General features: G+C 41.4%; 1 protein-coding gene across 4 annotated transcripts in view; it reads left to right on the top strand.

The window, feature by feature from the left end:
* ghra (growth hormone receptor a) overlaps positions 1-19,644 on the top strand; it is an 83,527-nt gene extending 63,883 nt beyond the window's left edge. For 3 of the 4 annotated variants that reach the window (XM_035786206.2, XM_052461815.1, XM_052461816.1), the window contains 6 exons: positions 10,972-11,150; positions 11,469-11,622; positions 11,825-11,915; positions 11,991-12,060; positions 13,698-13,915; positions 17,788-19,644. In XM_035786206.2, the coding sequence (XP_035642099.2) occupies positions 10,972-11,150; positions 11,469-11,622; positions 11,825-11,915; positions 11,991-12,060; positions 13,698-13,915; positions 17,788-18,607 (1,532 nt within the window). In that variant the 3' untranslated portion in view covers positions 18,608-19,644. Of the gene's footprint in view, positions 1-5,583; positions 5,701-10,971; positions 11,151-11,468; positions 11,623-11,824; positions 11,916-11,990; positions 12,061-13,697; positions 13,916-17,787 lie in introns of those variants that run through there. The other variant, XM_035786207.2, reaches the window with a different exon arrangement.
* The last annotated feature ends 2,292 nt before the right edge of the window (positions 19,645-21,936 follow it).

Raw genomic sequence — 21,936 nt, 5'->3', positions numbered from 1 at the left:
TGTGGATAACGTCAAGGGGTCTGAATACTTTTCCAATGTACTATAAATGAGCTTCTGCAACTCCAACTACATCCAGCCCAAGGTGCTGTAAACAATGAGAACGGGCCTTGTGACATGTCAATATTCCAGCGCTGTACATTCTAGAACCAACATGTGACCTAACATAGGGGAGCGGCGTGTAGACTTCACAACCCGTCCTCCCCTGACAGCGAGCTTCTCTGTGCCCATTTCCTTTATGATGTCTTGGAAACTAGACTCAGTAGCTCGCTGCTGGTGGCATGATTAATGTACACCCTCTTGTACACCTTTGTTTTTCGGAGCGTAGCGTTTTTGTCCGTTACAGCTTTCTTGTGTTCATTTTTTTGTTGTGTTGGTCGATTTTATTTGAATGGTATAACACTTTACTTGACACCCAGCGTCATAACACGTAACGACACGGTCAAAACCATGTCATAATATGTCATAACACGTAACGACACGGTCAAAACCATGTCATAATATGTCATAACACGTAACGACACGGTCAAAACCATGTCATAATATGTCATAACACGTCACGGTCAAAACCATGTCATAATATGTCATAACACGTAAGGACACGGTCAAAACCATGTCATAATATGTCATCACGTAAGGACACGGTCAAAACCATGTCATAACACGTAACACGGTCAAAACCATGTCATAATATGTCATAACACGTAACGACACGGTCAAAACCATGTCATAATATGTCATAACACGTAACGACACAGTCAAAACCATGTCATAATATGTCATAACACGTAACGACACGGTCAAAACCATGTCATAATATGTCATAACACGTAAGGACACGGTCAAAACCATGTCATAATATGTCATAACACGTAAGGACACGGTCAAAACCATGTCATAATATGTCATAACACGTAACGACACAGTCAAAACCATGTCATAATATGTCATAACACGTAACGACACGGTCAAAACCATGTCATAATATGTCATAACACGTAAGGACACGGTCAAAACCATGTCATAACACGTAAGGACACGGTCAAAACCATGTCATAATATGTCATAACACGTAACGACACGGTCAAAACCATGTCATAATATGTCATAACACGTAACGACACGGTCAAAACCATGTCATAATATGTCATAACACGTAACGACACGGTCAAAACCATGTCATAATATGTCATAACACGTAAGGACACGGTCAAAACCATGTCATAATATGTAATAACACGTAAGGACACGGTCAAAACCATGTCATAATATGTCATAACACGTAAGGACACGGTCAAAACCATGTCATAACACGTAACGACACGGTCAAAACCATGTCATAATATGTCATAACACGTAACGACACGGTCAAAACCATGTCATAATATGTCATAACACGTAACGACACAGTCAAAACCATGTCATAATATGTCATAACACGTAACGACACGGTCAAAACCATGTCATAATATGTCATAACACGTAACGACACGGTCAAAACCATGTCATAATATGTCATAACACGTAACGACACGGTCAAAACCATGTCATAATATGTCATAACACGTAACGACACGGTCAAAACCATGTCATAATATGTCATAACACGTAAGGACACGGTCAAAACCATGTCATAATATGTCATAACACGTAAGGACACGGTCAAAACCATGTCATAATATGTCATAACACGTAAGGACACGGTCAAAACCATGTCATAACACGTAACGACACGGTCAAAACCATGTCATAATATGTCATAACACGTAACGACACGGTCAAAACCATGTCATAATATGTCATAACACGTAACGACACAGTCAAAACCATGTCATAATATGTCATAACACGTAACGACACGGTCAAAACCATGTCATAATATGTCATAACACTTAAGGACACGGTCAAAACCATGTCATAATATGTCATAACACGTAAGGACACGGTCAAAACCATGTCATAATATGTCATAACACGTAACGACACAGTCAAAACCATGTCATAATATGTCATAACACGTAACGACACGGTCAAAACCATGTCATAATATGTCATAACACGTAAGGACACGGTCAAAACCATGTCATAACACGTAAGGACACGGTCAAAACCATGCCATAATATGTCATAACACGTAACGACATGGTCAAAACCATGTCATAATATGTCATAACACGTAACGACACGGTCAAAACCATGTCATAATATGTCATAACACGTAACGACACGGTCAAAACCATGTCATAATATGTCATAACACGTAAGGACACGGTCAAAACCATGTCATAATATGTCATAACACGTTGACACGGTCAAAACCATGTCATAATATGTCATAACACGTAAGGACACGGTCAAAACCATGTCATAACACGGCGACACGGTCAAAACCATGTCATAATATGTCATAACACGTAACGACACGGTCAAAACCATGTCATAATATGTCATAACACGTAACACACAGTCAAAACCATGTCATAATATGTCATAACACGTAACGACACGGTCAAAACCATGTCATAATATGTCATAACACGTAACGACACGGTCAAAACCATGTCATAATATGTCATAACACGTAACGACACGGTCAAAACCATGTCATAATATGTCATAACACGTAACGACACGGTCAAAACCATGTCATAATATGTCATAACACGTAAGGACACGGTCAAAACCATGTCATAATATGTCATAACACGTAAGGACACGGTCAAAACCATGTCATAATATGTCATAACACGTAAGGACACGGTCAAAACCATGTCATAACACGTAACGACACGGTCAAAACCATGTCATAATATGTCATAACACGTAACGACACGGTCAAAACCATGTCATAATATGTCATAACACGTAACGACACAGTCAAAACCATGTCATAATATGACGTAACGACACGGTCAAAACCATGTCATAATATGACATAACACGTAAGGACACGGTCAAAACCATGTCATAATATGTCATAACACGTAAGGACACGGTCAAAACCATGTCATAATATGTCATAACACGTAACGACACAGTCAAAACCATGTCATAATATGTCATAACACGTAACGACACGGTCAAAACCATGTCATAATATGTCATAACACGTAAGGACACGGTCAAAACCATGTCATAACACGTAAGGACACGGTCAAAACCATGTCATAATATGTCATAACACGTAAGGACACAGTCAAAACCATGTCATAACACGTAACGACACGGTCAAAACCATGTCATAATATGTCATAACAGCAAACATAACTTGTCATAATCTGTTGTTATATGATCATAACACTGTCGTAACATATATTTAGACCTGGTGTGACATATATTGTTTTATTTTATGGCTGGTTATGGCACCTACACAAGAGTGCCAAAACCCACTACCTACCACACATGGCAAAACATTCCATCACACCATAGCTTAGGTGTCAACAGTATGTTTATGTTATATTTAAAAAAAATGTTTTAATTGACTGTGTTAAATGATCATTGTAATTGCGCACACATTGATGTATAACATGCACCTACCACAATGCTCTATTGCTGGTGACTGGGATCTGTAGCACAGATTTCAGGTAGGGACAAGACCGTCTCTTTTTGACTCATGACTGATATAAGGGCATTTATACAATGGGTGGGTCTAATCGTGAATGCTGATTTTGTTAAAAGCGCATTCCAGCCGGTGTTGATCATAATGCTTCTTGACAGTGTCATAAAGTGTTTTGTTAGTCCAAGTAAAGTGACACAGTATGGTCATAATGCTTCTTGACAGTGTCATAAAGTGTTTTGTTAGTCCAAGGAAAGTGACACAGGATGGTCATAATGCTTATTGACAGTGTCATAAAGTGTTTTGTTAGTCCAAGTTTAGTGACACAGGATGGTCATAATGCTTCTTGACAATGTCTGTGTTTTGTTAGTCCAAGTAATGTGACACAGGATGGTCATAATGCTTCTTGACAGTGTCATAAAGTGTTTTGTTAGTCCAAGTAAAGTGACACAGTATGGTCATAATGCTTCTTGACAGTGTCATAAAGTGTTTTGTTAGTCCAAGGAAAGTGACACAGGATGGTCATAATGCTTATTGACAGTGTCATAAAGTGTTTTGTTAGTCCAAGGAAAGTGACACAGGATGGTCATAATGCTTCTTGACAATGTCATAAAGTGTATTTTATACAAGTTATTTAAAATATGATGGGAAAAACATGACTGTAAATTATGCATTACAGCAAAAACAAAGGATAGAGACAAACTTTCAAGTTAAAGTAAAGTTCTTGGCAGGGGAAAACTGGAACTGTGCATTCGGCAGGTAGCATTCCCCTGGCATCCGCCGCCAAACGCAGATTCGTCCGTCGGAATGCCAGATGGCGAAGCGTGATTCATCACTCCAGAGAACTCTTTTCCACTGCTCCATAGTCCAATGGCGGCGAGCTTTACACCACTCCAGTCGAGTGTTGCAACCCGAGGACAGACAATTTTTACACGCCTATACCCTTCAGCACTCGGCCGTCCTGTTCTGTGAGCTTGTGTGGCCTACCACTTCACAGCTGAGCCGTTTTTGCTCCTAGACGTTTCCACTTCACAATAACAGCACTTACAGTTAACCAGAGCAGCTCTAGCAGGGCAGAAATTTGACTAAGTGGCTTGTTGGAAAGGTGGCATCCTATGACGGTGCTACGTTGAAAGTCACTGAGATTTCCAGCACGGGCCATTCTACTGCCAATGTTTGTCTTTGGTGATTTCATGGCTGTGTGCTCGATTTTATACACCTGTCACCAATGGGTGTGGCTGAAATAGCCCGAATCCACTCATTTGAAGGGGTGTCCACATACTTTTGTATTACTAGCTTAAACGGACAGATTTTTATGGGAGTTGTTTTATTATGCTAATTAGATTATTTGTGCATATTTTTTAACTCCTGGTCTGTCGTTGTGTGAATGTTTTCTTTCTGAAGTCACACACATTATGACCTTCATTTTTGGCTCATGTTTTAATCACACAGTTCGGTGTTCAGGCTGACTTTGTTTTCTTTGTATGTGTCAGCGGACGCACAGGGAGTATATTCTAGAACTTTCAGTCCGGTACCTAGATCACTAACCATCGGAGTCTGATAGAAACACTGAGGGAAGAGGATTGTTTTTTCAAGTCCGCTTCTAGGTTAGTGACTTGGTCGAGCAAATCCTCAAAGTGTTTTTTTAAGCTCCTCTCAAATAAGCTCAATTTTCTCTCTGATGTCAGCGGCCACTTTTGTCAGTGATGGTATCCTCCGAACTTTGAATGCTTGTGGAGAGTCTACATTCATCATTCTCAATTTCTTGTCATTTGTGGTTGTTGTGTCAGCGCACAGCTTGTTTGCATTCGAAAAGAGGGACTTTGCTAACCCATTAATAGTAGTTAACAGTGTCTATTGATGATAGTGCCTTCTGGCCCGGGGGAGTTTTAAGATCCCAGATGCTTGTTCGGAATGTTAAAATACATCGCTTGTCTTTCGTATCAGTGATAAATAATAATTTTTTTAAAAGGTTAAATTACTACACACCTTATCTCCATATTACACTGCTTGTTTACAGAAGACATAGGCTAATCAGCTATCATGCGTGCTCCGAAACACCTGTAAGTGTAACTGGGGTGGAAGTGTAGTTTGTCAACTTGAGGCACACACAGTTTATGGATCTGTGCAAAACTGTTACAGTACCTGTAAGTGACTTTTTTTTATTTGAAAGATTCTTTCTCGCTGATATGAAAGGTAAGGGGCATATCAGCATATGTTTTAGAAAACTGTTTCGTAAGCGATGATTACTGACGTTTCTAAACGTTAAAACCCAGCGTCGGAATTGTAGTTCACATGCAGCCAGCCGTGGGCGAGGCTAAGCGCTGAAAACCCTACGGATGATAAGGGTTTTCGAGAGCTAGGTCTTCGCTTGCGGTTTGCTGGCTTTAGTATCTTACTTGTTTAAAAACAATGAAAACTGACTGCATGCAAAAAAAAGCTTAGACTTTATGTAAAAGCTTTGGAGATTTTGGCTAATTATGTCATTTAAATGTGAAAACTGTTAAAATATTTGTCATGGGGCGAGGGGTTAATTTTTTTATTTATCTTATTTTACTAGGCAAGTCAGTTAAGAACAAATTCTTATTTTCAATGACGGCCTAGGAACAGTGGGTTAACTGCCTGTTCAGGGGCAGAACGATAGGATTTGTACCTTGTCAGCTCAGGGATTTGAACTTGTAACCTTCCAGTTCCTAGTCCAACGCTCTAACCATTAGGCTACCCTGCCACCACAGTGCTAATGGGAGTACGCTAATTGGTTGAAATCAAAACCTGCAAACACACTGGGTTCCCAGGATAAGGGACAGGTTTCTAGGAAGGCCTATCTGGCCAATCATCACTTTCAGGCGGAAACAGCAGAAAAACAGCAATGTCCTGTTACATGTTGGTAAATATCAGACCATACCAACACACTGTTAGACGGTCCCACAGTTTGGAAAAGTATTCAGGCCCCTTGGGTCTGAATACTTTTGTAAATAAGGTATTTTAGTTTTTTTTTTAAATCAATTTTAGAACAAGGCTGTAACTTAACAACATGTGGAAAAGGCAAGGGGTCTGAATGCTTAACGAATGCACTGTAATTTGGACCTCTGTGGGTCTGTGCTATCCCTAACAATGGGAATATGTATCCATATTAGAGACACAGTAGCAAAAATAATTAAATGTTACAAATGCACGGCAACATCTGCCTCCATCCCTTCCCCCTCCAAGGGCAGAAGACGACTATCAGCATGTGAGACCAGCAATAGCCGAGGGATGTAGGACATTTTTACCAGACACCAGTTGTTCCAAGAAGAATAAAAACAGAGATGGACAGAAGGAGAAGGGGGGATAATGATCAGTCAGAACAGAAATTATGAAAATGTTTGACCACAGCAGGTGTTGTTATTAAGGGAGGTTTCACGCCAAGTGACTAGTGGACACTGGTACACTGGCAGGGACACAAGTTTCAGACATGCTCTTCTGATGTAAGGTGGACAGTGTGATGGTCTATAGCAGGGTTCCCCAACTGTCGGCCTGCGGGCCAAATTCGGCCCACGGGTGATTTTATTTGCCCCCCCCCCAAGTAAAAAATGTAATGAATTTAGAAGTTTTGTTGTTGGATATAAAAGACTGTAACGTCACCAGGAAATCTGCTCAGCGATTGATTCAGGAAATCTGTTCCCAAGTATTCCCATGCAAAACATAGACACATACAGTCCCTTCAGAAAGTATTCATACCCCTTGACTTATTCCACATTTTGTTGTATTACAGCCTGAATTAAAAATGGATTCACTTTTTGTTTTTCCTCCCCCATCTACACACACTACCTCATAATGGCAAAGTGAAAACATGTTTTTAGAAAATGTTGCTAATTTATTGAAAATGAAATACAGAAATATTTCATTTACATAAGTATACACACCCCTGAGTCAATACTTTGTAGAAGCACCTTTGGCAGCGATTACAGCTGTCTTTCTGGGTAAGTTTCTAAGAGCTTTCCACACCTGGATTGTGCAACATTAATATTATTATTTTCAAAATTCTTCAAGCTCTGTCAAATTGGGTGTTGATCATTGCTAGACACCCATTTTCAGATCTTGCCATAGATTTTCAAGTTGATTTAGGTAAAAATGGTAACTCGGCCACTTAGGAACATTCACTTCAATCTTCTTGCTGAGCAACTCCAGTGTAGATTTGGCCTGTTTTAGGTTATTGTCCAGCTTAAAGGTGAATTCATCTCCCAGTGTCTGGTGGAAAGCAGACTGAACCAGGTTTTCCTCTAGGATTTTGCCTGTGACCTCCTCAGTCCTTAATGATTACAAGAATACCCATAACATGATGCAGCCACCACTATGCTTGAAAATGCGGAGAGTGGTATTCAGTAATGTGTTCTATTGTATTTGCACCAAACATGAAACTTTTTATTCAGGAAAATAGAAGTGAATTGTTTGAATTTATTACTTTAGTGCCTTGTTGCAAACAGGATGCATGTTTTGGAATATTTTTATTCTATACAGGCTTCCATCATTTCACTCTTATCAATTAGGTTAGTATTGTGGAGTAACTACAATGTTGTTGATCCATCCTCAGTTTTCTCCTATCACAACCATTGGCCTCATGTTGAAATCCCTGAGTGGTTTCCTCCCTCTCCAGCAACCGAGTTAGGAAGGACGCCTGTATCTTTGTAGTGACTGGTTGTATTGATACACCATCCAAAGAGAAATTAATAACTTCACCCTGCTCAAAGGGATATTCAAGGACTGCTTTTTTAAATTGATACACATTTACCTTCTTTGCGAGACATTGGAAAACTTCCTTGGTTGTTGTGGTTGGATCTATGTTTTAAATTATAATTGTGTGTGTGGGGTACAGAGATGAGAGAGTCATTCAAAAATCATGTTAAACACTATTATTGCACACAGAGTGAGCCGAGAGGGGGGCGACCTCGGGGCTTTAAAAAAAAAAGTATATTTAATAATGCATTGCAGGCATCATCACCGCTTCTGCATGCTGGCATAGAGAGGTAGAGCAGAGGCACTTGCACACATGGGGATCGTTTTTAAGCCTAGGGTCCGCAATTTGTTTTGCCTTTTTATAAATGCATTTCATGCAATTCTACATCTTTTTAGATGTATGGAGACTTTAGAAGAATCTCTCTTATTACTCACAAAAGATCGAAATGATAACACTGACAAACTGAGAATCTGAGATCAATAGAAACGACTGTGTCTTGAATCCATCAATAGCCTATGCTTAGGTGTGTGGAGACACACATATCGTATAATATGAGGAGGAAATTATAGTCCTGAGAAAGCTTTCTCGCCCAATGATGTGCAGCTCACTCACCAGCGATTGCTGATGCGCTCGTGCCAAAAGCCTATCTCTCCCGTTTTACTGTTCGCTCAATAGGCCTATTTTGAAGTTGAGAACATATTTGGTAGTCTACAGACAGATTAGTCTTCTCTTTTCAGCATAATCTGTTTTGCGTCCCAACAATTTGTTTTCCCACAATTGTATTTGAAATATTTGCGAAAGGCCTGTTTTGACCACATGCTGTTCACTGACAGATTTGCCATGTGTTCCAGACTGTAATAATAATATATGCCATTTAGCAGACGCTTTTATCCAAAGCGACTTACAGTCATGTGTGCATACATGCATACATTCTACGTATGGGTGGTCCCGGGAATCGAACCCACTACCCTGGCATTACAAGCGCCATGCTCTACCAACTGTGCTACAGAAGGACCACGTAGGCATGCCATGTGATTGGGCTACACACAATCCACAGCAACTGTAGGCTATATATATTTTTTAAAAGCTATTGATCCTCTGTAACTAAATTATAGGCCGACTCCTGGTCTTTCTTTCTGAACAGACAACAGGAGTTCTGTATCTTTGGCAAATGTATTTACATTTATCAGGGGTGCTGTGGCACCTCCAGCACCCTTCTCGCGGCTGTGATTCTATAAGGAAATAAATGAAGTGCAACGCTGGAGAGATGAGAGTTGGCTCATGTCTATCAGAGCAGACAGAAGGAGAAAGTAAATGTCATTCTAGTTCTGTGAGAGATACAGGATCTTCTCTCTCTCTCACCACAGCAATGGCCATGTGTTGGTCTATAGTCAACATTGTGTGCAAACCGTAAACACGGGCCGGCCCAACAATCAATTCTTAGAATATCAGGCTCGTTTTCACTTTACATTTTTTTACGGGGCAGGAAGATAAAGAGGAGGCAACTTGAATTAACTCTGATTTTATTTACATTTTTACATTGCAAACAGTGAAAATAATGTTTCGTGCCATGAGAGGTATAGGATCCTAGCAAATGGGTCCCGGGATGAAACAGTCCAATATCGAGAGGTGCCGGATCCTGTTCCGGCAGGATCCGGCACAAATTAAGCGCTGGCGTAGGCCATGCAGTGACAAAAAAAAAATCAACATTTTATCCATTTTAAATTCAGGCTGTAACACAACAACAACAACAAAAAGGCAAGGAGTGTGAATACTTTCAAAAGGCACGGTATGTTATCGTATGCCAATGTAATAAATGATTATGTTTTGTGAACTACTATATCTGTTTGGGCTTCTTGCCAAAATGATTTGTTATTATCTTGACCATCCTCTCAAGAACAAAATGACCAATGGCTGAATGCAGTTTGGAACCTCTGGTCTATAGACTGTGAAACTCTGGTCCTGGGAGTCCCAGGGAGTACACACTTTTGCTCCAGCCCAACTCGAAAACACATGATTCAACTAATTGAGGTGTATACTGAAAACCATGATATATTGGTTCACTGGTCCACTTCTTTCTAGTCAGTGGATAATGCATGAGGAGAAAGAAGCCATTTTAGACTAAGATACACCCAAAGTGGTCCTTCTGTAGCTCAGTTGGTAGAGCATGGCGCTTGTAATGCCAGGGTAGTGGGTTCGATCCCCGGGACCACCCATATGTAGAATGTATGCATGTATGCACACATGACTGTAAGTCGCTTTGGATAAAAGCGTCTGCTAAATGGCATATATTATTATTATTATTAAAGTCCTGTCACTAGTAACTAGTCATTCATATAGGGGAGAGTAGGGTAAATGAAGACATTTATTACCTTCAGCATCTTGTTGTTTAGGGAAATATAGTATTCTTTCTAACAAAGATATCTACATTTATTTCAGGATTTTGTGTATCCCTGGAAATAATCTGAATTCATGTAAACATTACAGTTTTGAAAACATAGCTTGGAGTATGGGTTAGTTGAGCCGTGGGACAGGCTAAGTTAAGCCGCTTACACATTTCTGTATTTAATTAAATATTAATGCTACCTTTTTACAACCATGTCTATTTTTATTTCCCAAAGACAATTCATCACAATCACAATAGTTTGTATGCGTTTTAATCATTTTAAGCACTCCCATACTGACCTTTGGCCTCTGACAGTGCACCCTGATCCCCCGGTGGCCCTGAACTGGACGCTGTTGAACGTCAGCCGGTCGGGCCTGAACTATGACATCATGGCGAGCTGGGAACCCCCGCCCTCGGCTGACGTATCCGTTGGATGGTTGACACTGGTGTACGAACTCCAGTTCAGGAGGAGGAACAGCTCACACTGGAAAGTGGTGAGTCACACATAGGCACACTCACACACATACCCTGACTGCACTTCCGGGCTATTACCCAGCGGCCTCTGCAGTTTTGAGTGCTAGACCACACTGAAACTCTGTCGACACCATAACAAGAAGAGAGATCCTGTTGTTGACTGCCTCAATCAACGACAAAGCCAAGTTTGTGTTTGTGGCATAGAAGAGTGTTTATGGAATAAAACGTAATTTAATGTATAAGAGGGAGACATAAACCTTTTATTTGAACATTTTGTAGCTTTCGATCGTATTCCTCTCTTACAAAAGTGTTTTCCTCTGTCTCCCGCTCTCTCTCAGTTGGAGCATGAGTTTGGCACTCAGAAGTCAATCTACGGCCTTAGTACAGGAGAGGAGTATGAGGTGCGCGTGCACTGCTCAATGAGGGCCTTCAATAACTTTGGGGAGTTCAGTGATGCCATCTTTGTCCATGTGTCAGAGATTCCCAGTAAAGGTGAGAGGTCAGGGCAGCACGGGTTGGGGTAGAGAGGAGGGACAGTGTTGTTTACACAAAGAACAAACATAGCTGCCATCTTGCGCAAGGAAGACACTTATCTGGGATAGGGTAGGATTACCACATAATGCTAATCGTTAAATCATTGTTATTTATTGATTTGGTGATGATGACGATGATGATGATGATGATCCTGTTCTAGAGTCCACGTTCACTGTGACTCTGGTCCTGATCTTCGGGGCTGTGGGAGTGGCCATTTTCCTCATGCTCATCATCTTCTCTCAGCAGCAGAGGTGAGGACAAACAAACAAACACAAATGCACACATACTTCTGTCATCTTCATCTCCTCTCTCCCTCTTCTTCTCAGACTTATGGTGATTCTTCTGCCTCCTGTTCCTGCACCCAAAATCAAAGGGATTGACACAGAACTGCTTAAGGTAAGACTAAAAACACTGTGTGCATGTGTGTGCGCGTGTGCATTTTGTCTTATGAGTAGTTTGATCAAGTACACTATATATACAAAAGCATGTGGACACCCCTTCAAATTAGTGGATTCAGCTATTTCAGCCACACCTGTTGCTGACAGGTGTATAAAATTGAGCACACTGCCATGCAATCTCCATAGACAAACCTTAGCAGTGTAGAATGGCCTTACTGAAGAGCTCAGTGACTTTCAACGTGGCACCGTCAAAGATTCAGTTCGTCAAATTTCTGCCCTGCTAGAGTTGCCACGGTCAAGTGTATGTGCTGTTATTGTAAAGTGGAAACGTCTAGGAGTAACAACGTCTCAGCCGCGAAGTGGTAGGCCACACAAGCTCACCGAATGAGACCGCCGAGGGCTGAAGCGCATAGCGAGTAAAAATCGCCTGTCCTCAGTTGCAACACTCACTACCGAGTTCCAAACTGCCTCAGGAAGCAATGTCAGCACAAGAACTGTTTGTCGGGAGCTTCATGAAATGGGTTTCCATGCAGCCGCACACGCACACAAGCCTAAGCTCACCATACGCAATGCCAAGCGTCGACTGGACTGGTGTAAAGCTCGCCACCATTGGACTCTGGAGCAGTAGAAACGCATTCTCTGGAGTGATGAATACGACGGACGAATCTGGGTTTGGCGGATGCCAGGAGAAAGCTACCTGCCCCAATGCACAGTGCCAACTGTAAAGTTTGGTGGAGGAGGAATAATTGTCTGGGGCTGTTTTTCATGGTCCGGGCTACGCCCCTTAGTTCCAGTTAAAGGAAATCTTAACGCTACAGCATACAATTACATTGTAGACGATTCTGTGTTTTCAACTTTGTGGCAACAGTTTGGGAAGGCCCTTTCCTGTTTCAGCATGACAATGCCCCCGGGCACAAAGCCAGGTCCATACTGAAATGGTTTGTCGATTGGTGTGGAAGAACTTGATTGGCCTGCATAGAACCCTGACCTCAACCCCATCGAATACCTTTAGGATGAATTGGAACGCCGACTTGCAAGCCAGACCTAATCACCCAACATCAGTGCCCGACCTCACTAATGCTCTTGATGCTGAATGGAAGCAAGTTCCAACATCTAGTGGAAAGCCTTCCCAGAAGAGTGGAGGCTGTTATAGCATCAAAGGTGGAGACCAACTCCATATTAATGCCCATGATTTTGGAATGAGGGGTTCGACAAGCAGATGTCCACACACTTTTGGTCATGTAGTGTATTTAGTATGTGAAAACAAGTTTGTTATGGCTCAGACAGAGCGCAATACAGATGATTATTAATTTAAATCTCAGGCTCTTGTCTAAGTGTCCCTATGAACAGTAGATAACACATTGTAATATGCTGGGAATTGACATGATCAGGGCACGCTCAAAGAAATAGAATCTAGATTATATTTCTATGGGCAAGCTATACTGATACAATAGGCTTTGTTTGAACAAAAAAAAATAGGGCTTGGCAGTGAAATGTGGTACAAGATGATTGAAGGGCTTGCAGTACTTGAATTCAGAGCTTAGACATGTAAGTACCTCTGTCTCAAACCCATACCCTCCTCACAAACACTCTCTGCCTCTATCTCTCCCTCTGCCTCATCCACGCCCTATCCAGAAGCGAAAGCTGAATGAGCTGAACTTCCTCCTGAGTGTTGGTGGCATGGGGGGTCTCCACCCCTACCCCCCTGACCTGTACCAGGACGAGCCCTGGATGGAGTTCACCGAGCTGGACACAGACGAGCCTGAGCCTGGGGAGAAGGAGGACAACCAGAGACTGCTGAGCCTGGGTCACAACAACCACTGCACAAACCATGGCTGCTCTCACACCCTCAGGTATGGATAGGTTTGCAAAGCTACTGGTCATTTACCAAAGTTACCGGAATAATCAATGGTAATTTTGGTCATTTATACTTTTTTTTGGTATTCATACAGTATATACAGTAGTATTCATTTTGTATGTCTGTGTCATATTGTCCATGAGTTTCCAGTAGATAGACCATATGGTTCAAGAGAAAATAGCCTAATTAATGATCTAATCAACAATGGCATTATTTTCAATTAACTCTGCAACTCTATCAACTATTAACTCTTTTGACAACTGCCAACAGTCTGGCGGCCAAAACATTTACAAAAAATAGGACATATTGACATAGTAAAATAAATGAGTGTGTCAAAATAAAAACGTATATTTAATGCTGAAACCAGATTGCGAATTAAACCGTGACATTCGGGGGGGTCTCTTTTGGATGCGCGTGCACAGATAACATTTTTTGGGACCTAATACTAAAGACGTGTTTTAAAGGTAAAGATGTATTACCTTTTAATGTGGCATAAACCGGTCATAATGTTTTCATCTGATTGTCAAACAAATCACTTCAAAAAGTAGGCTATCTGTGCAGGTTTGTCCATTCCAAAATAATGACCGTATCCATACAATGAATATAATAGGCCTACATGAATATAATAGGCCTACATGCATATAATAGGCCTACATGAATATAATAGGCCTACATGAATATAATAGGCCTACATGAATATAATAGGCCTACATGAATATAATAGGCCTACATGAATATAATAGGCCTACATGAATATAATAGGCCTACATGAATATAATAGGCCTACATGAATATAATACGCCTACATGAATATAATACGCGAATATAATAGGCCTACATGAATATAATAGGCCTACATGAATATAATAGGCCTACATGAATATAATAGGCCTACATGAATATAATACGCCTACATGAATATAATAGGCCTACACGAATATAATAGGCCTACATGCATATAATAGGCCTACATGCATATAATAGGCCTACATGAATATAATAGGCCTACATGAATATAATAGGCCTACATGAATATAATACGCCTACATGAATATAATAGGCCTACATGAATATAATAGGCCTACATGAATATAATAGGCCTACATGAATATAATAGGCCTACATGAATATAATAGGCCTACATGAATATAATGCCTACATGAATATAATAGGCCTACGAATATAATAGGCCTACATGCATATAATAGGCCTACATGAATATAATGCCTACATGAATATAATAGGCCTACACAAATATAATAGGCCTACATGCATATAATAGGCCTACATGCATATAATAGGCCTACATGAATATAATAGGCCTACATGAATATAATAGGCCTACATGAATATAATGCCTACATGAATATAATAGGCCTACATGAATATAATAGGCCTACATGAATATAATAGGCCTACATGAATATAATAGGCCTACATGCATATAATAGGCCTACATGAATATAATAGGCCTACATGAATATAATAGGCCTACATGAATATAATAGGCCTACATGAATATAATAGGCCTACATGCATATAATAGGCCTACATGAATATAATAGGCCTACATGCATATAATAGGCCTACATGCATATAATAGGCCTACATGAATATAATAGGCCTACATGAATATAATAGGCCTACATGAATATAATAGGCCTACATGCATATAATAGGCCTACATGAATATAATAGGCCTACATGCATATAATAGGCCTACATGAATATAATAGGCCTACATGAATATAATAGGCCTACATGAATATAATAGGCCTACATGCATATAATAGGCCTACATGAATATAATAGGCCTACATGCATATAATAGGCCTACATGAATATAATAGGCCTACATGAATATAATAGGCCTACATGCATATAATAGGCCTACATGCATATAATAGGCAATACATAAGTTGAATCAAAACACGTTTCGACCCTATTCATGAGTTGTCCATAATTCATCAGTTCATAATCAATGGCAATTGTAGAATGTCATTAGGTACACTTTTTGGTGTTTTGTAAACAGATGTCTATTTTTGATCATCAAATGGGGCGAGAGTACATGCAGTTTGGATGCTGGAATTATTTTGGACTGGACAAACATGCACAGGTAGTCTATTTTCTGTAGTGATTTGGTAGACAATCAGATGACAACATCATGACTGGTTGTGTTCATTCCACGTTAAAAGGTCATTCATTTTTAGGCTTACATTAAAGCTGCAATATGTAACTGTTGGGGATGACCCTCCGAATTCACATAGAAATGTGTGTTATAGGTCTGTCGTTCTCATTGAAAGCCAGTCTAAGAATCTGTAGATGTGTTCTATGTGTGCTATTCTATGCTTCCCGTTCTTAAGTTTCATTTTTGCAGTTTCAGTTTTGTACATCAGCTTCAAACATCCGAAAATATAATACTGTTGGTTATGGAAAATATATTTCACAGCGGTTTACATGGTGCAATGTTTCTTTACACGATTCTTGCTTGTTTTGTCAGAAAAAAATGAAATTAGGCGAACTATTCAAATTTTTGCAACCAGGAAAGTTCTGCATAGTGCATCTTTAATTGATGCATCTTGCTTACAAATTGACCTATTTTGTAGCCTGAAAAGCCGGGACAGCTGAAATGTGGCTTAAACTGTACCAGGAAAAACTAGATGGTCAATTTACATGACTAGGCTTCAACGTGTATTACCGTGAATTTCAAACAGGCCTACCGGCAGCCAGTAAAAAATAAATTGGTGGGTAATCTCTGATTGCCGGTGGAGGTGAAAAAAGTAACACTCCCTATATTTTCACTGCATTTTTCTGGGGAAAAAAGTGAGTAAATTGCATTTACTTGCGTTTACTCATCACGAGGCCTACACCACTGCTGGTAGCCCACCCTCTTAGCCGAGGCAATTTTACACACATGAACACATACAGAACAGGTAGCCGACATTCAATATAATAGTTGAAATGAAAACATGTTTCCACACTATTTCATGAGTTGTTCATAATTCGTGAGTTGATTGCTTGGAGTCTTCACCGATCGTGTGACACGAAACACGTCTTTCTTTCCTGACATGAATGACATTTATTGGTGTTATTTGTCATTATTAAGCATTTAACAATTGACTTCGAACATTGAACATTAAACCCGGTACGAATCCTGGATCTTGTAGATCTCGGAAAATGCACTAATTGTAACTATGCCTACGTAACATTGAATTATGTTTTGCCGTTAAAACATGTGCACACAAATCCAAAATAATGTATGCTTCTAACCGAAAGAGTCAACTGTAGGCCTACTGTCATCAACAAACGGATGGATTGGATGCGCATTCGTGTCTAGCTGTAGGCTGCTGTACATTAGGAAAGTGTAGACTGGAGCCTCTTATGGAGGCATGAAGCAGCTCTTACAGTAGCGATGACAACTGGAATGGTAACTCTCTGTCCTCCTATCTCTCTCTCTCTCTCTCTCTCTCTCTCTCTCTCGCTCTCTCTCTCTCTCTCTTTCCTCCTTTCTCTCTCTCTCTCTCTCTCTCTCTCTCTCTCTCTCTCTCTCTCTCTCTCTCTTTCCTCTTTTCTCTCTCTCTCTCTCTCTCTCTCTCTCTCTCTCTCTCTCTCTCTCTCTCTCTCTCTCCTCCTTTCTCTCTCTCTCTCTCTCTCTCTCTCTCTCTCTCTCTCTCTCTCTCTCTTTCCTCCTTCTCTCTCTCTCGCTCTCTCTCTCTCTCTTTCCTCCTTTCTCTCTCTCTCGCTCTCTCTCTCTCTCTTTCTCTCTCTCTCGCTCTCTCTCTCTCTCTTTCCTCCTTTCTCGCTCTCTCTCGATCTCTTTCTCTCTCTTTCTCTCTCTCTCTCTCTCTCTTTCTCTCTCTCTCTCAGCATCCCAGATAATGACTATGATCCAGAGCTGCCTGACCAGGAGACCCTAATGTTGATGGCCGCCCTCCTGTCCAGCCAACCTGAAAAAGTTGAACCCTGCCTGGGGAACCAGCGGAGCCACTCCAACCCCCCGGCTCTAGAGGTGCTGGATGTCCCATGCCCAAGGCTCCAAGCTTCAGAGAGAGGGGAGAGGCCCCTGGTCCAGACACAGCTGGGAGGCCCTCATAGCTGGGTCAACATAAACTTCTATGCCCAGGTCAGCGATGTAATGCCCGCTGGAGGGGTGGTGCTCTCACCAGGCCAGCAGGTCAGAGCCCCGGAGAATGCTATAACAACAGAGGAGGATAAGAAGAAGATTGGGAAGATGGAAGGAGGAGAGGAGGAGAGTGAAGGGGAGGAGGAGGAGGAGGAGGAGGAGGAGAGAATAAATAAGAAATTTCCATCTCAGCTGCTGGTGGTGGATCCTGAGGCTGGGGGCTACACGACAGAGAGTAGTGGCCGGCAAATCAGTACCCCTGACCCCTCCTCACCTGGGGAGGTTTACCACGCCTTCCCCCCACCTCCCCCCTATCTCCTGCATACCACCCCCCTAGGGGACTACCAGTCCCTGTACATCCTTCCCAACTCCCCTGCTCAGTTCCTGCCCCCTGTTTTGGACTACACTGTGGTTCAAGATGTTGACTCCCAGCATAGCCTTCTCCTCAACCCTCCTTCCCCCCAGGGGTCCCCCTCCTGCCCCCCACAACCACCCTCCAAGCCCCTGCCCACAATGCCTATAGGGTACCTCACCCCGGACCTGTTAGGCAACCTCTTGCCTTAAAGAAAAAAACACCACCCAGGGGGCCTTGGGGCATAGAGGTCAGAGTTCACAGGCCAGGAAGTCAGTAATCATCCCAGAAAGACAGTCTTGTTCTACCTGAAACCAATTATGTTACGGGACAGACAGGCACAATGTTTGTTTGAGAGGGTGATTGAAGGGAAGCTGGGAAAGAGAAACGTTTCGATGTTGTGTTTGGGTTTTATATAAGTGATACTGGAACTTGAGGAAAGAGTAAATTGGCCTTTCTGGTTTGACAGAGCTTAAAGGAAGACTTGTGTTGACTAAGACCGAGACACCCAAAAACCCACAGTCTGAACCCTTTAAATGTCTGAAACCTTTAAATGCACAGATTTCTAATATAATGTTACACACAGATAAACGTATGCACCACAAATACGCAGACAGACAAGCTCAGACATGATTCTAGTTGTATGTTATCTGATACCTTTAAGTATCTATCATTTGACTGATTAAGTGCTATGTAAACATTTTCCTCGCAGACACACCCAGTCCCACCTTAATGTTTCCTACTATGATCTATTATAGAAATGTCAGAGAGAAGTGAGTAAAGAAACAAGCTCACATATGTCATATAACATATAGATATTTAATACTGTAGCATATTGGCTTAAGTCTTAACTATACTGTAGATGGATCAAGTAACAGAATGTAATGGAGAATAACAAGCACATTTATAGAATCACACACACGCGCACACATTTACATCATCGTTATCGCCTCATTAATTGACAGAACACTTAAGTGTGCTGTTTTGTCAAACTTACCGCTACAATGAGCGCAAAGTGACTATTTGTTATTGGTGACTATTGTCGTTCATTTAGCACTCGTTATTTTGCTTAGTAGCACATTTTCATGCTTATATTTAGCTTTGAATTCTTGCAGCAGAATCATCGAATCGTTACCAGACTGAGGTCACAGTATTGAACACAGCCATTAGACAACCGGTCTGTACTCAATGTGAAAACTCACTCTGATTACCATAATAAATAGAGAACAAGGAAGCTCATAACAGCGAACATGTTTCACTTGTGTAATGAGACATTAACAAGCACAGACTGGAGTCTCACAATACAGGAAAGACTGCTTTTGTATGTTCTACTTACTTTGCCTTCATTTTAATTGCAGGGACAATAACTGAAAATGTGTAAAGAGGTACTTAGGATATGTCTTTCTCTCTGTGTTTCTGCTGTTCTCAATGCAGTTGCAATGCCAATGTTAATGTGCTGTCGCTTGAGCTTTATGATAGTGGAATGAGCCTCTTTTGATGTAGTGAAACGTACTTAGACACTCAGGGTTTTCTATATGCACCCAACTTTGCAAACATGCCCAAGCAAGCAAGCACACACACACACACGCAAGCACATACATACACACCATTTCAAAACGTGGAAAAGACCGTATCCACTTCTCTTTTGAGCTGACATATACACACGCACACACATTGTTGTAAAAAAAAGAAACTGGTGGTGAATTGGAAATGTACTAGTTTGTGTATCTGATCTGCATTAGTCATTGACAAGACGCTCCGTAGACACAGCAGATTATACATGTATCATCAGAAGAAAGATTACATTTACATTACATTTAAGTCATTTAGCAGACGCTCTTATCCAGAGCGACTTACAAATTGGTGCATTCACCTTATGACATCCAGTGGAACAGCCACTTTACAATAGTGCATCTAAATCTTTTAAGGGGGGTGAGAAGGATTACTTTATCCTATCCTAGGTATTCCTTAAAGAGTTGATGTTTCAGGTGTCTCCGGAAAGGTGGTGATTGACTCCGCTGTCCTGGCGTCGTGAAGGAGTTTGTTCCACCATTGGGGAGCCAGAGCAGCGAACAGTTTTGACTGGGCTGAGCGGGAACTGTACTTCCTCAGTGGTAGGGAGGCGAGCAGGCCAGAGGTGGATGAACGCAGTGCCCTTGTTTGGGTGTAGGGCCTGATCAGAGCCTGGAGGTACTGAGGTGCCGTTCCCCTCACAGCTCCGTAGGATCATCTTCATCCCGAAGAGAAACCATCAGATCCAGTGGTTGGGTGAGCAGCTGGAGTATGTGTTTGGGGTTGGACATTGTACAGTGGAGTCATACTTGTTCATAGGCAATGGAGCGCTTTAAAGGTGGATGTGAACCTTTCAGGGCCATCATTATTGGAGAGTCTCTGTTTATGACTGTGGCATTCTGTCAGATCCAGTCAGCGTATACACTCTTTGGGGGAAAAGGGGTTCTTCGGCTATCCCCATAGGAAAACACTTTGGTTCCAGGTAGAACCCTTTTGGGTTCAATGTAGAACCCTCTGTGGAAAGGGTTCTACTTGTTTAAAAAAAAAAATGTTTATTTAACTAGGCAAGTCAGTTAAGAACAAAATATTTTTTACAATGACGCCCTACTCCGGCTAAAGCTGGACGACGCTGGGCCAATTGTGCTCCGCCCTACGGGACTCCCAATCCCGGCCGGATTCAAACCAGGGACTGCAGTGACGCCTCTTGCACTGAGATGCAATGCCTTAGACCGCTGCGCCACCCGGGAGCCGCTGCGCCACCTTGGAACCGAAAGGTTTCTACCTAGAACCAAAATTGGTTCTTCAAAGGGTTCTTCTATGGGGACAGCAGAAGAACCCTTGTAGGTTCTAGATAACACCTTTTTGTTCCCCTAAGTCTGTACAAACTGCATCACAAGGACTGAAAGCCTATCTGTAAGTGCAGAATATCTGTTACTATTTTGTGGTGTTCCCTACAGGAGCTCTTGACCGCTACGATTCGTAAATATGAAACGTATATTATGCCGGCACGTTAAGAATGTTCAGTTCAGAGTTCAACATGGACAATATCACTTTTCAGTTGTCCATTCAACAATTCATGAATGATGATAAGTGTTTTTAAACAGATAATATCACAACACAAGCTGTTCAAGTGTGCCATTCTCTGGCATGCTTATTCTCTCTCGCTCTCTCTCTTAAGTGAACTGCTGCTGCCGCCATTGCTGCCATTGCTGATGAGACCAGCATGCAAACATTGAAACCGAAATCTACAAGTGCCGTAACAACTATGTGTGTTGAATTTTGTTTTGTTACTAATCAGAAATGTTGCTGTTAGGTACATTTCCCCGCCTGCATTCAGCCTTACCGCGGGCTTATACATTAGGGTGCAACTTCACACAAGGTTGAGATCATTCAATGTTGTGTAGTAGAATATGAAAAAGTGTCAGCTCTATACATTGCATTTCTATCTGCAGCATTCTAAAACTTTGCAACAAACTGAATAAGCCAGAGGTGCCTTTGTGTATATACAGTATAAGGAAAGAGATATCAG

Source organism: Oncorhynchus keta, chromosome 14 (genome assembly GCF_023373465.1).
Source record: "Oncorhynchus keta strain PuntledgeMale-10-30-2019 chromosome 14, Oket_V2, whole genome shotgun sequence".
In the NCBI taxonomy this organism is placed as follows: Eukaryota; Metazoa; Chordata; class Actinopteri; order Salmoniformes; family Salmonidae; genus Oncorhynchus; species Oncorhynchus keta.
The sequence above is the reverse complement of the archived record's forward strand: the minus strand, read 5'-3'. Positions and strand labels throughout refer to the sequence as shown.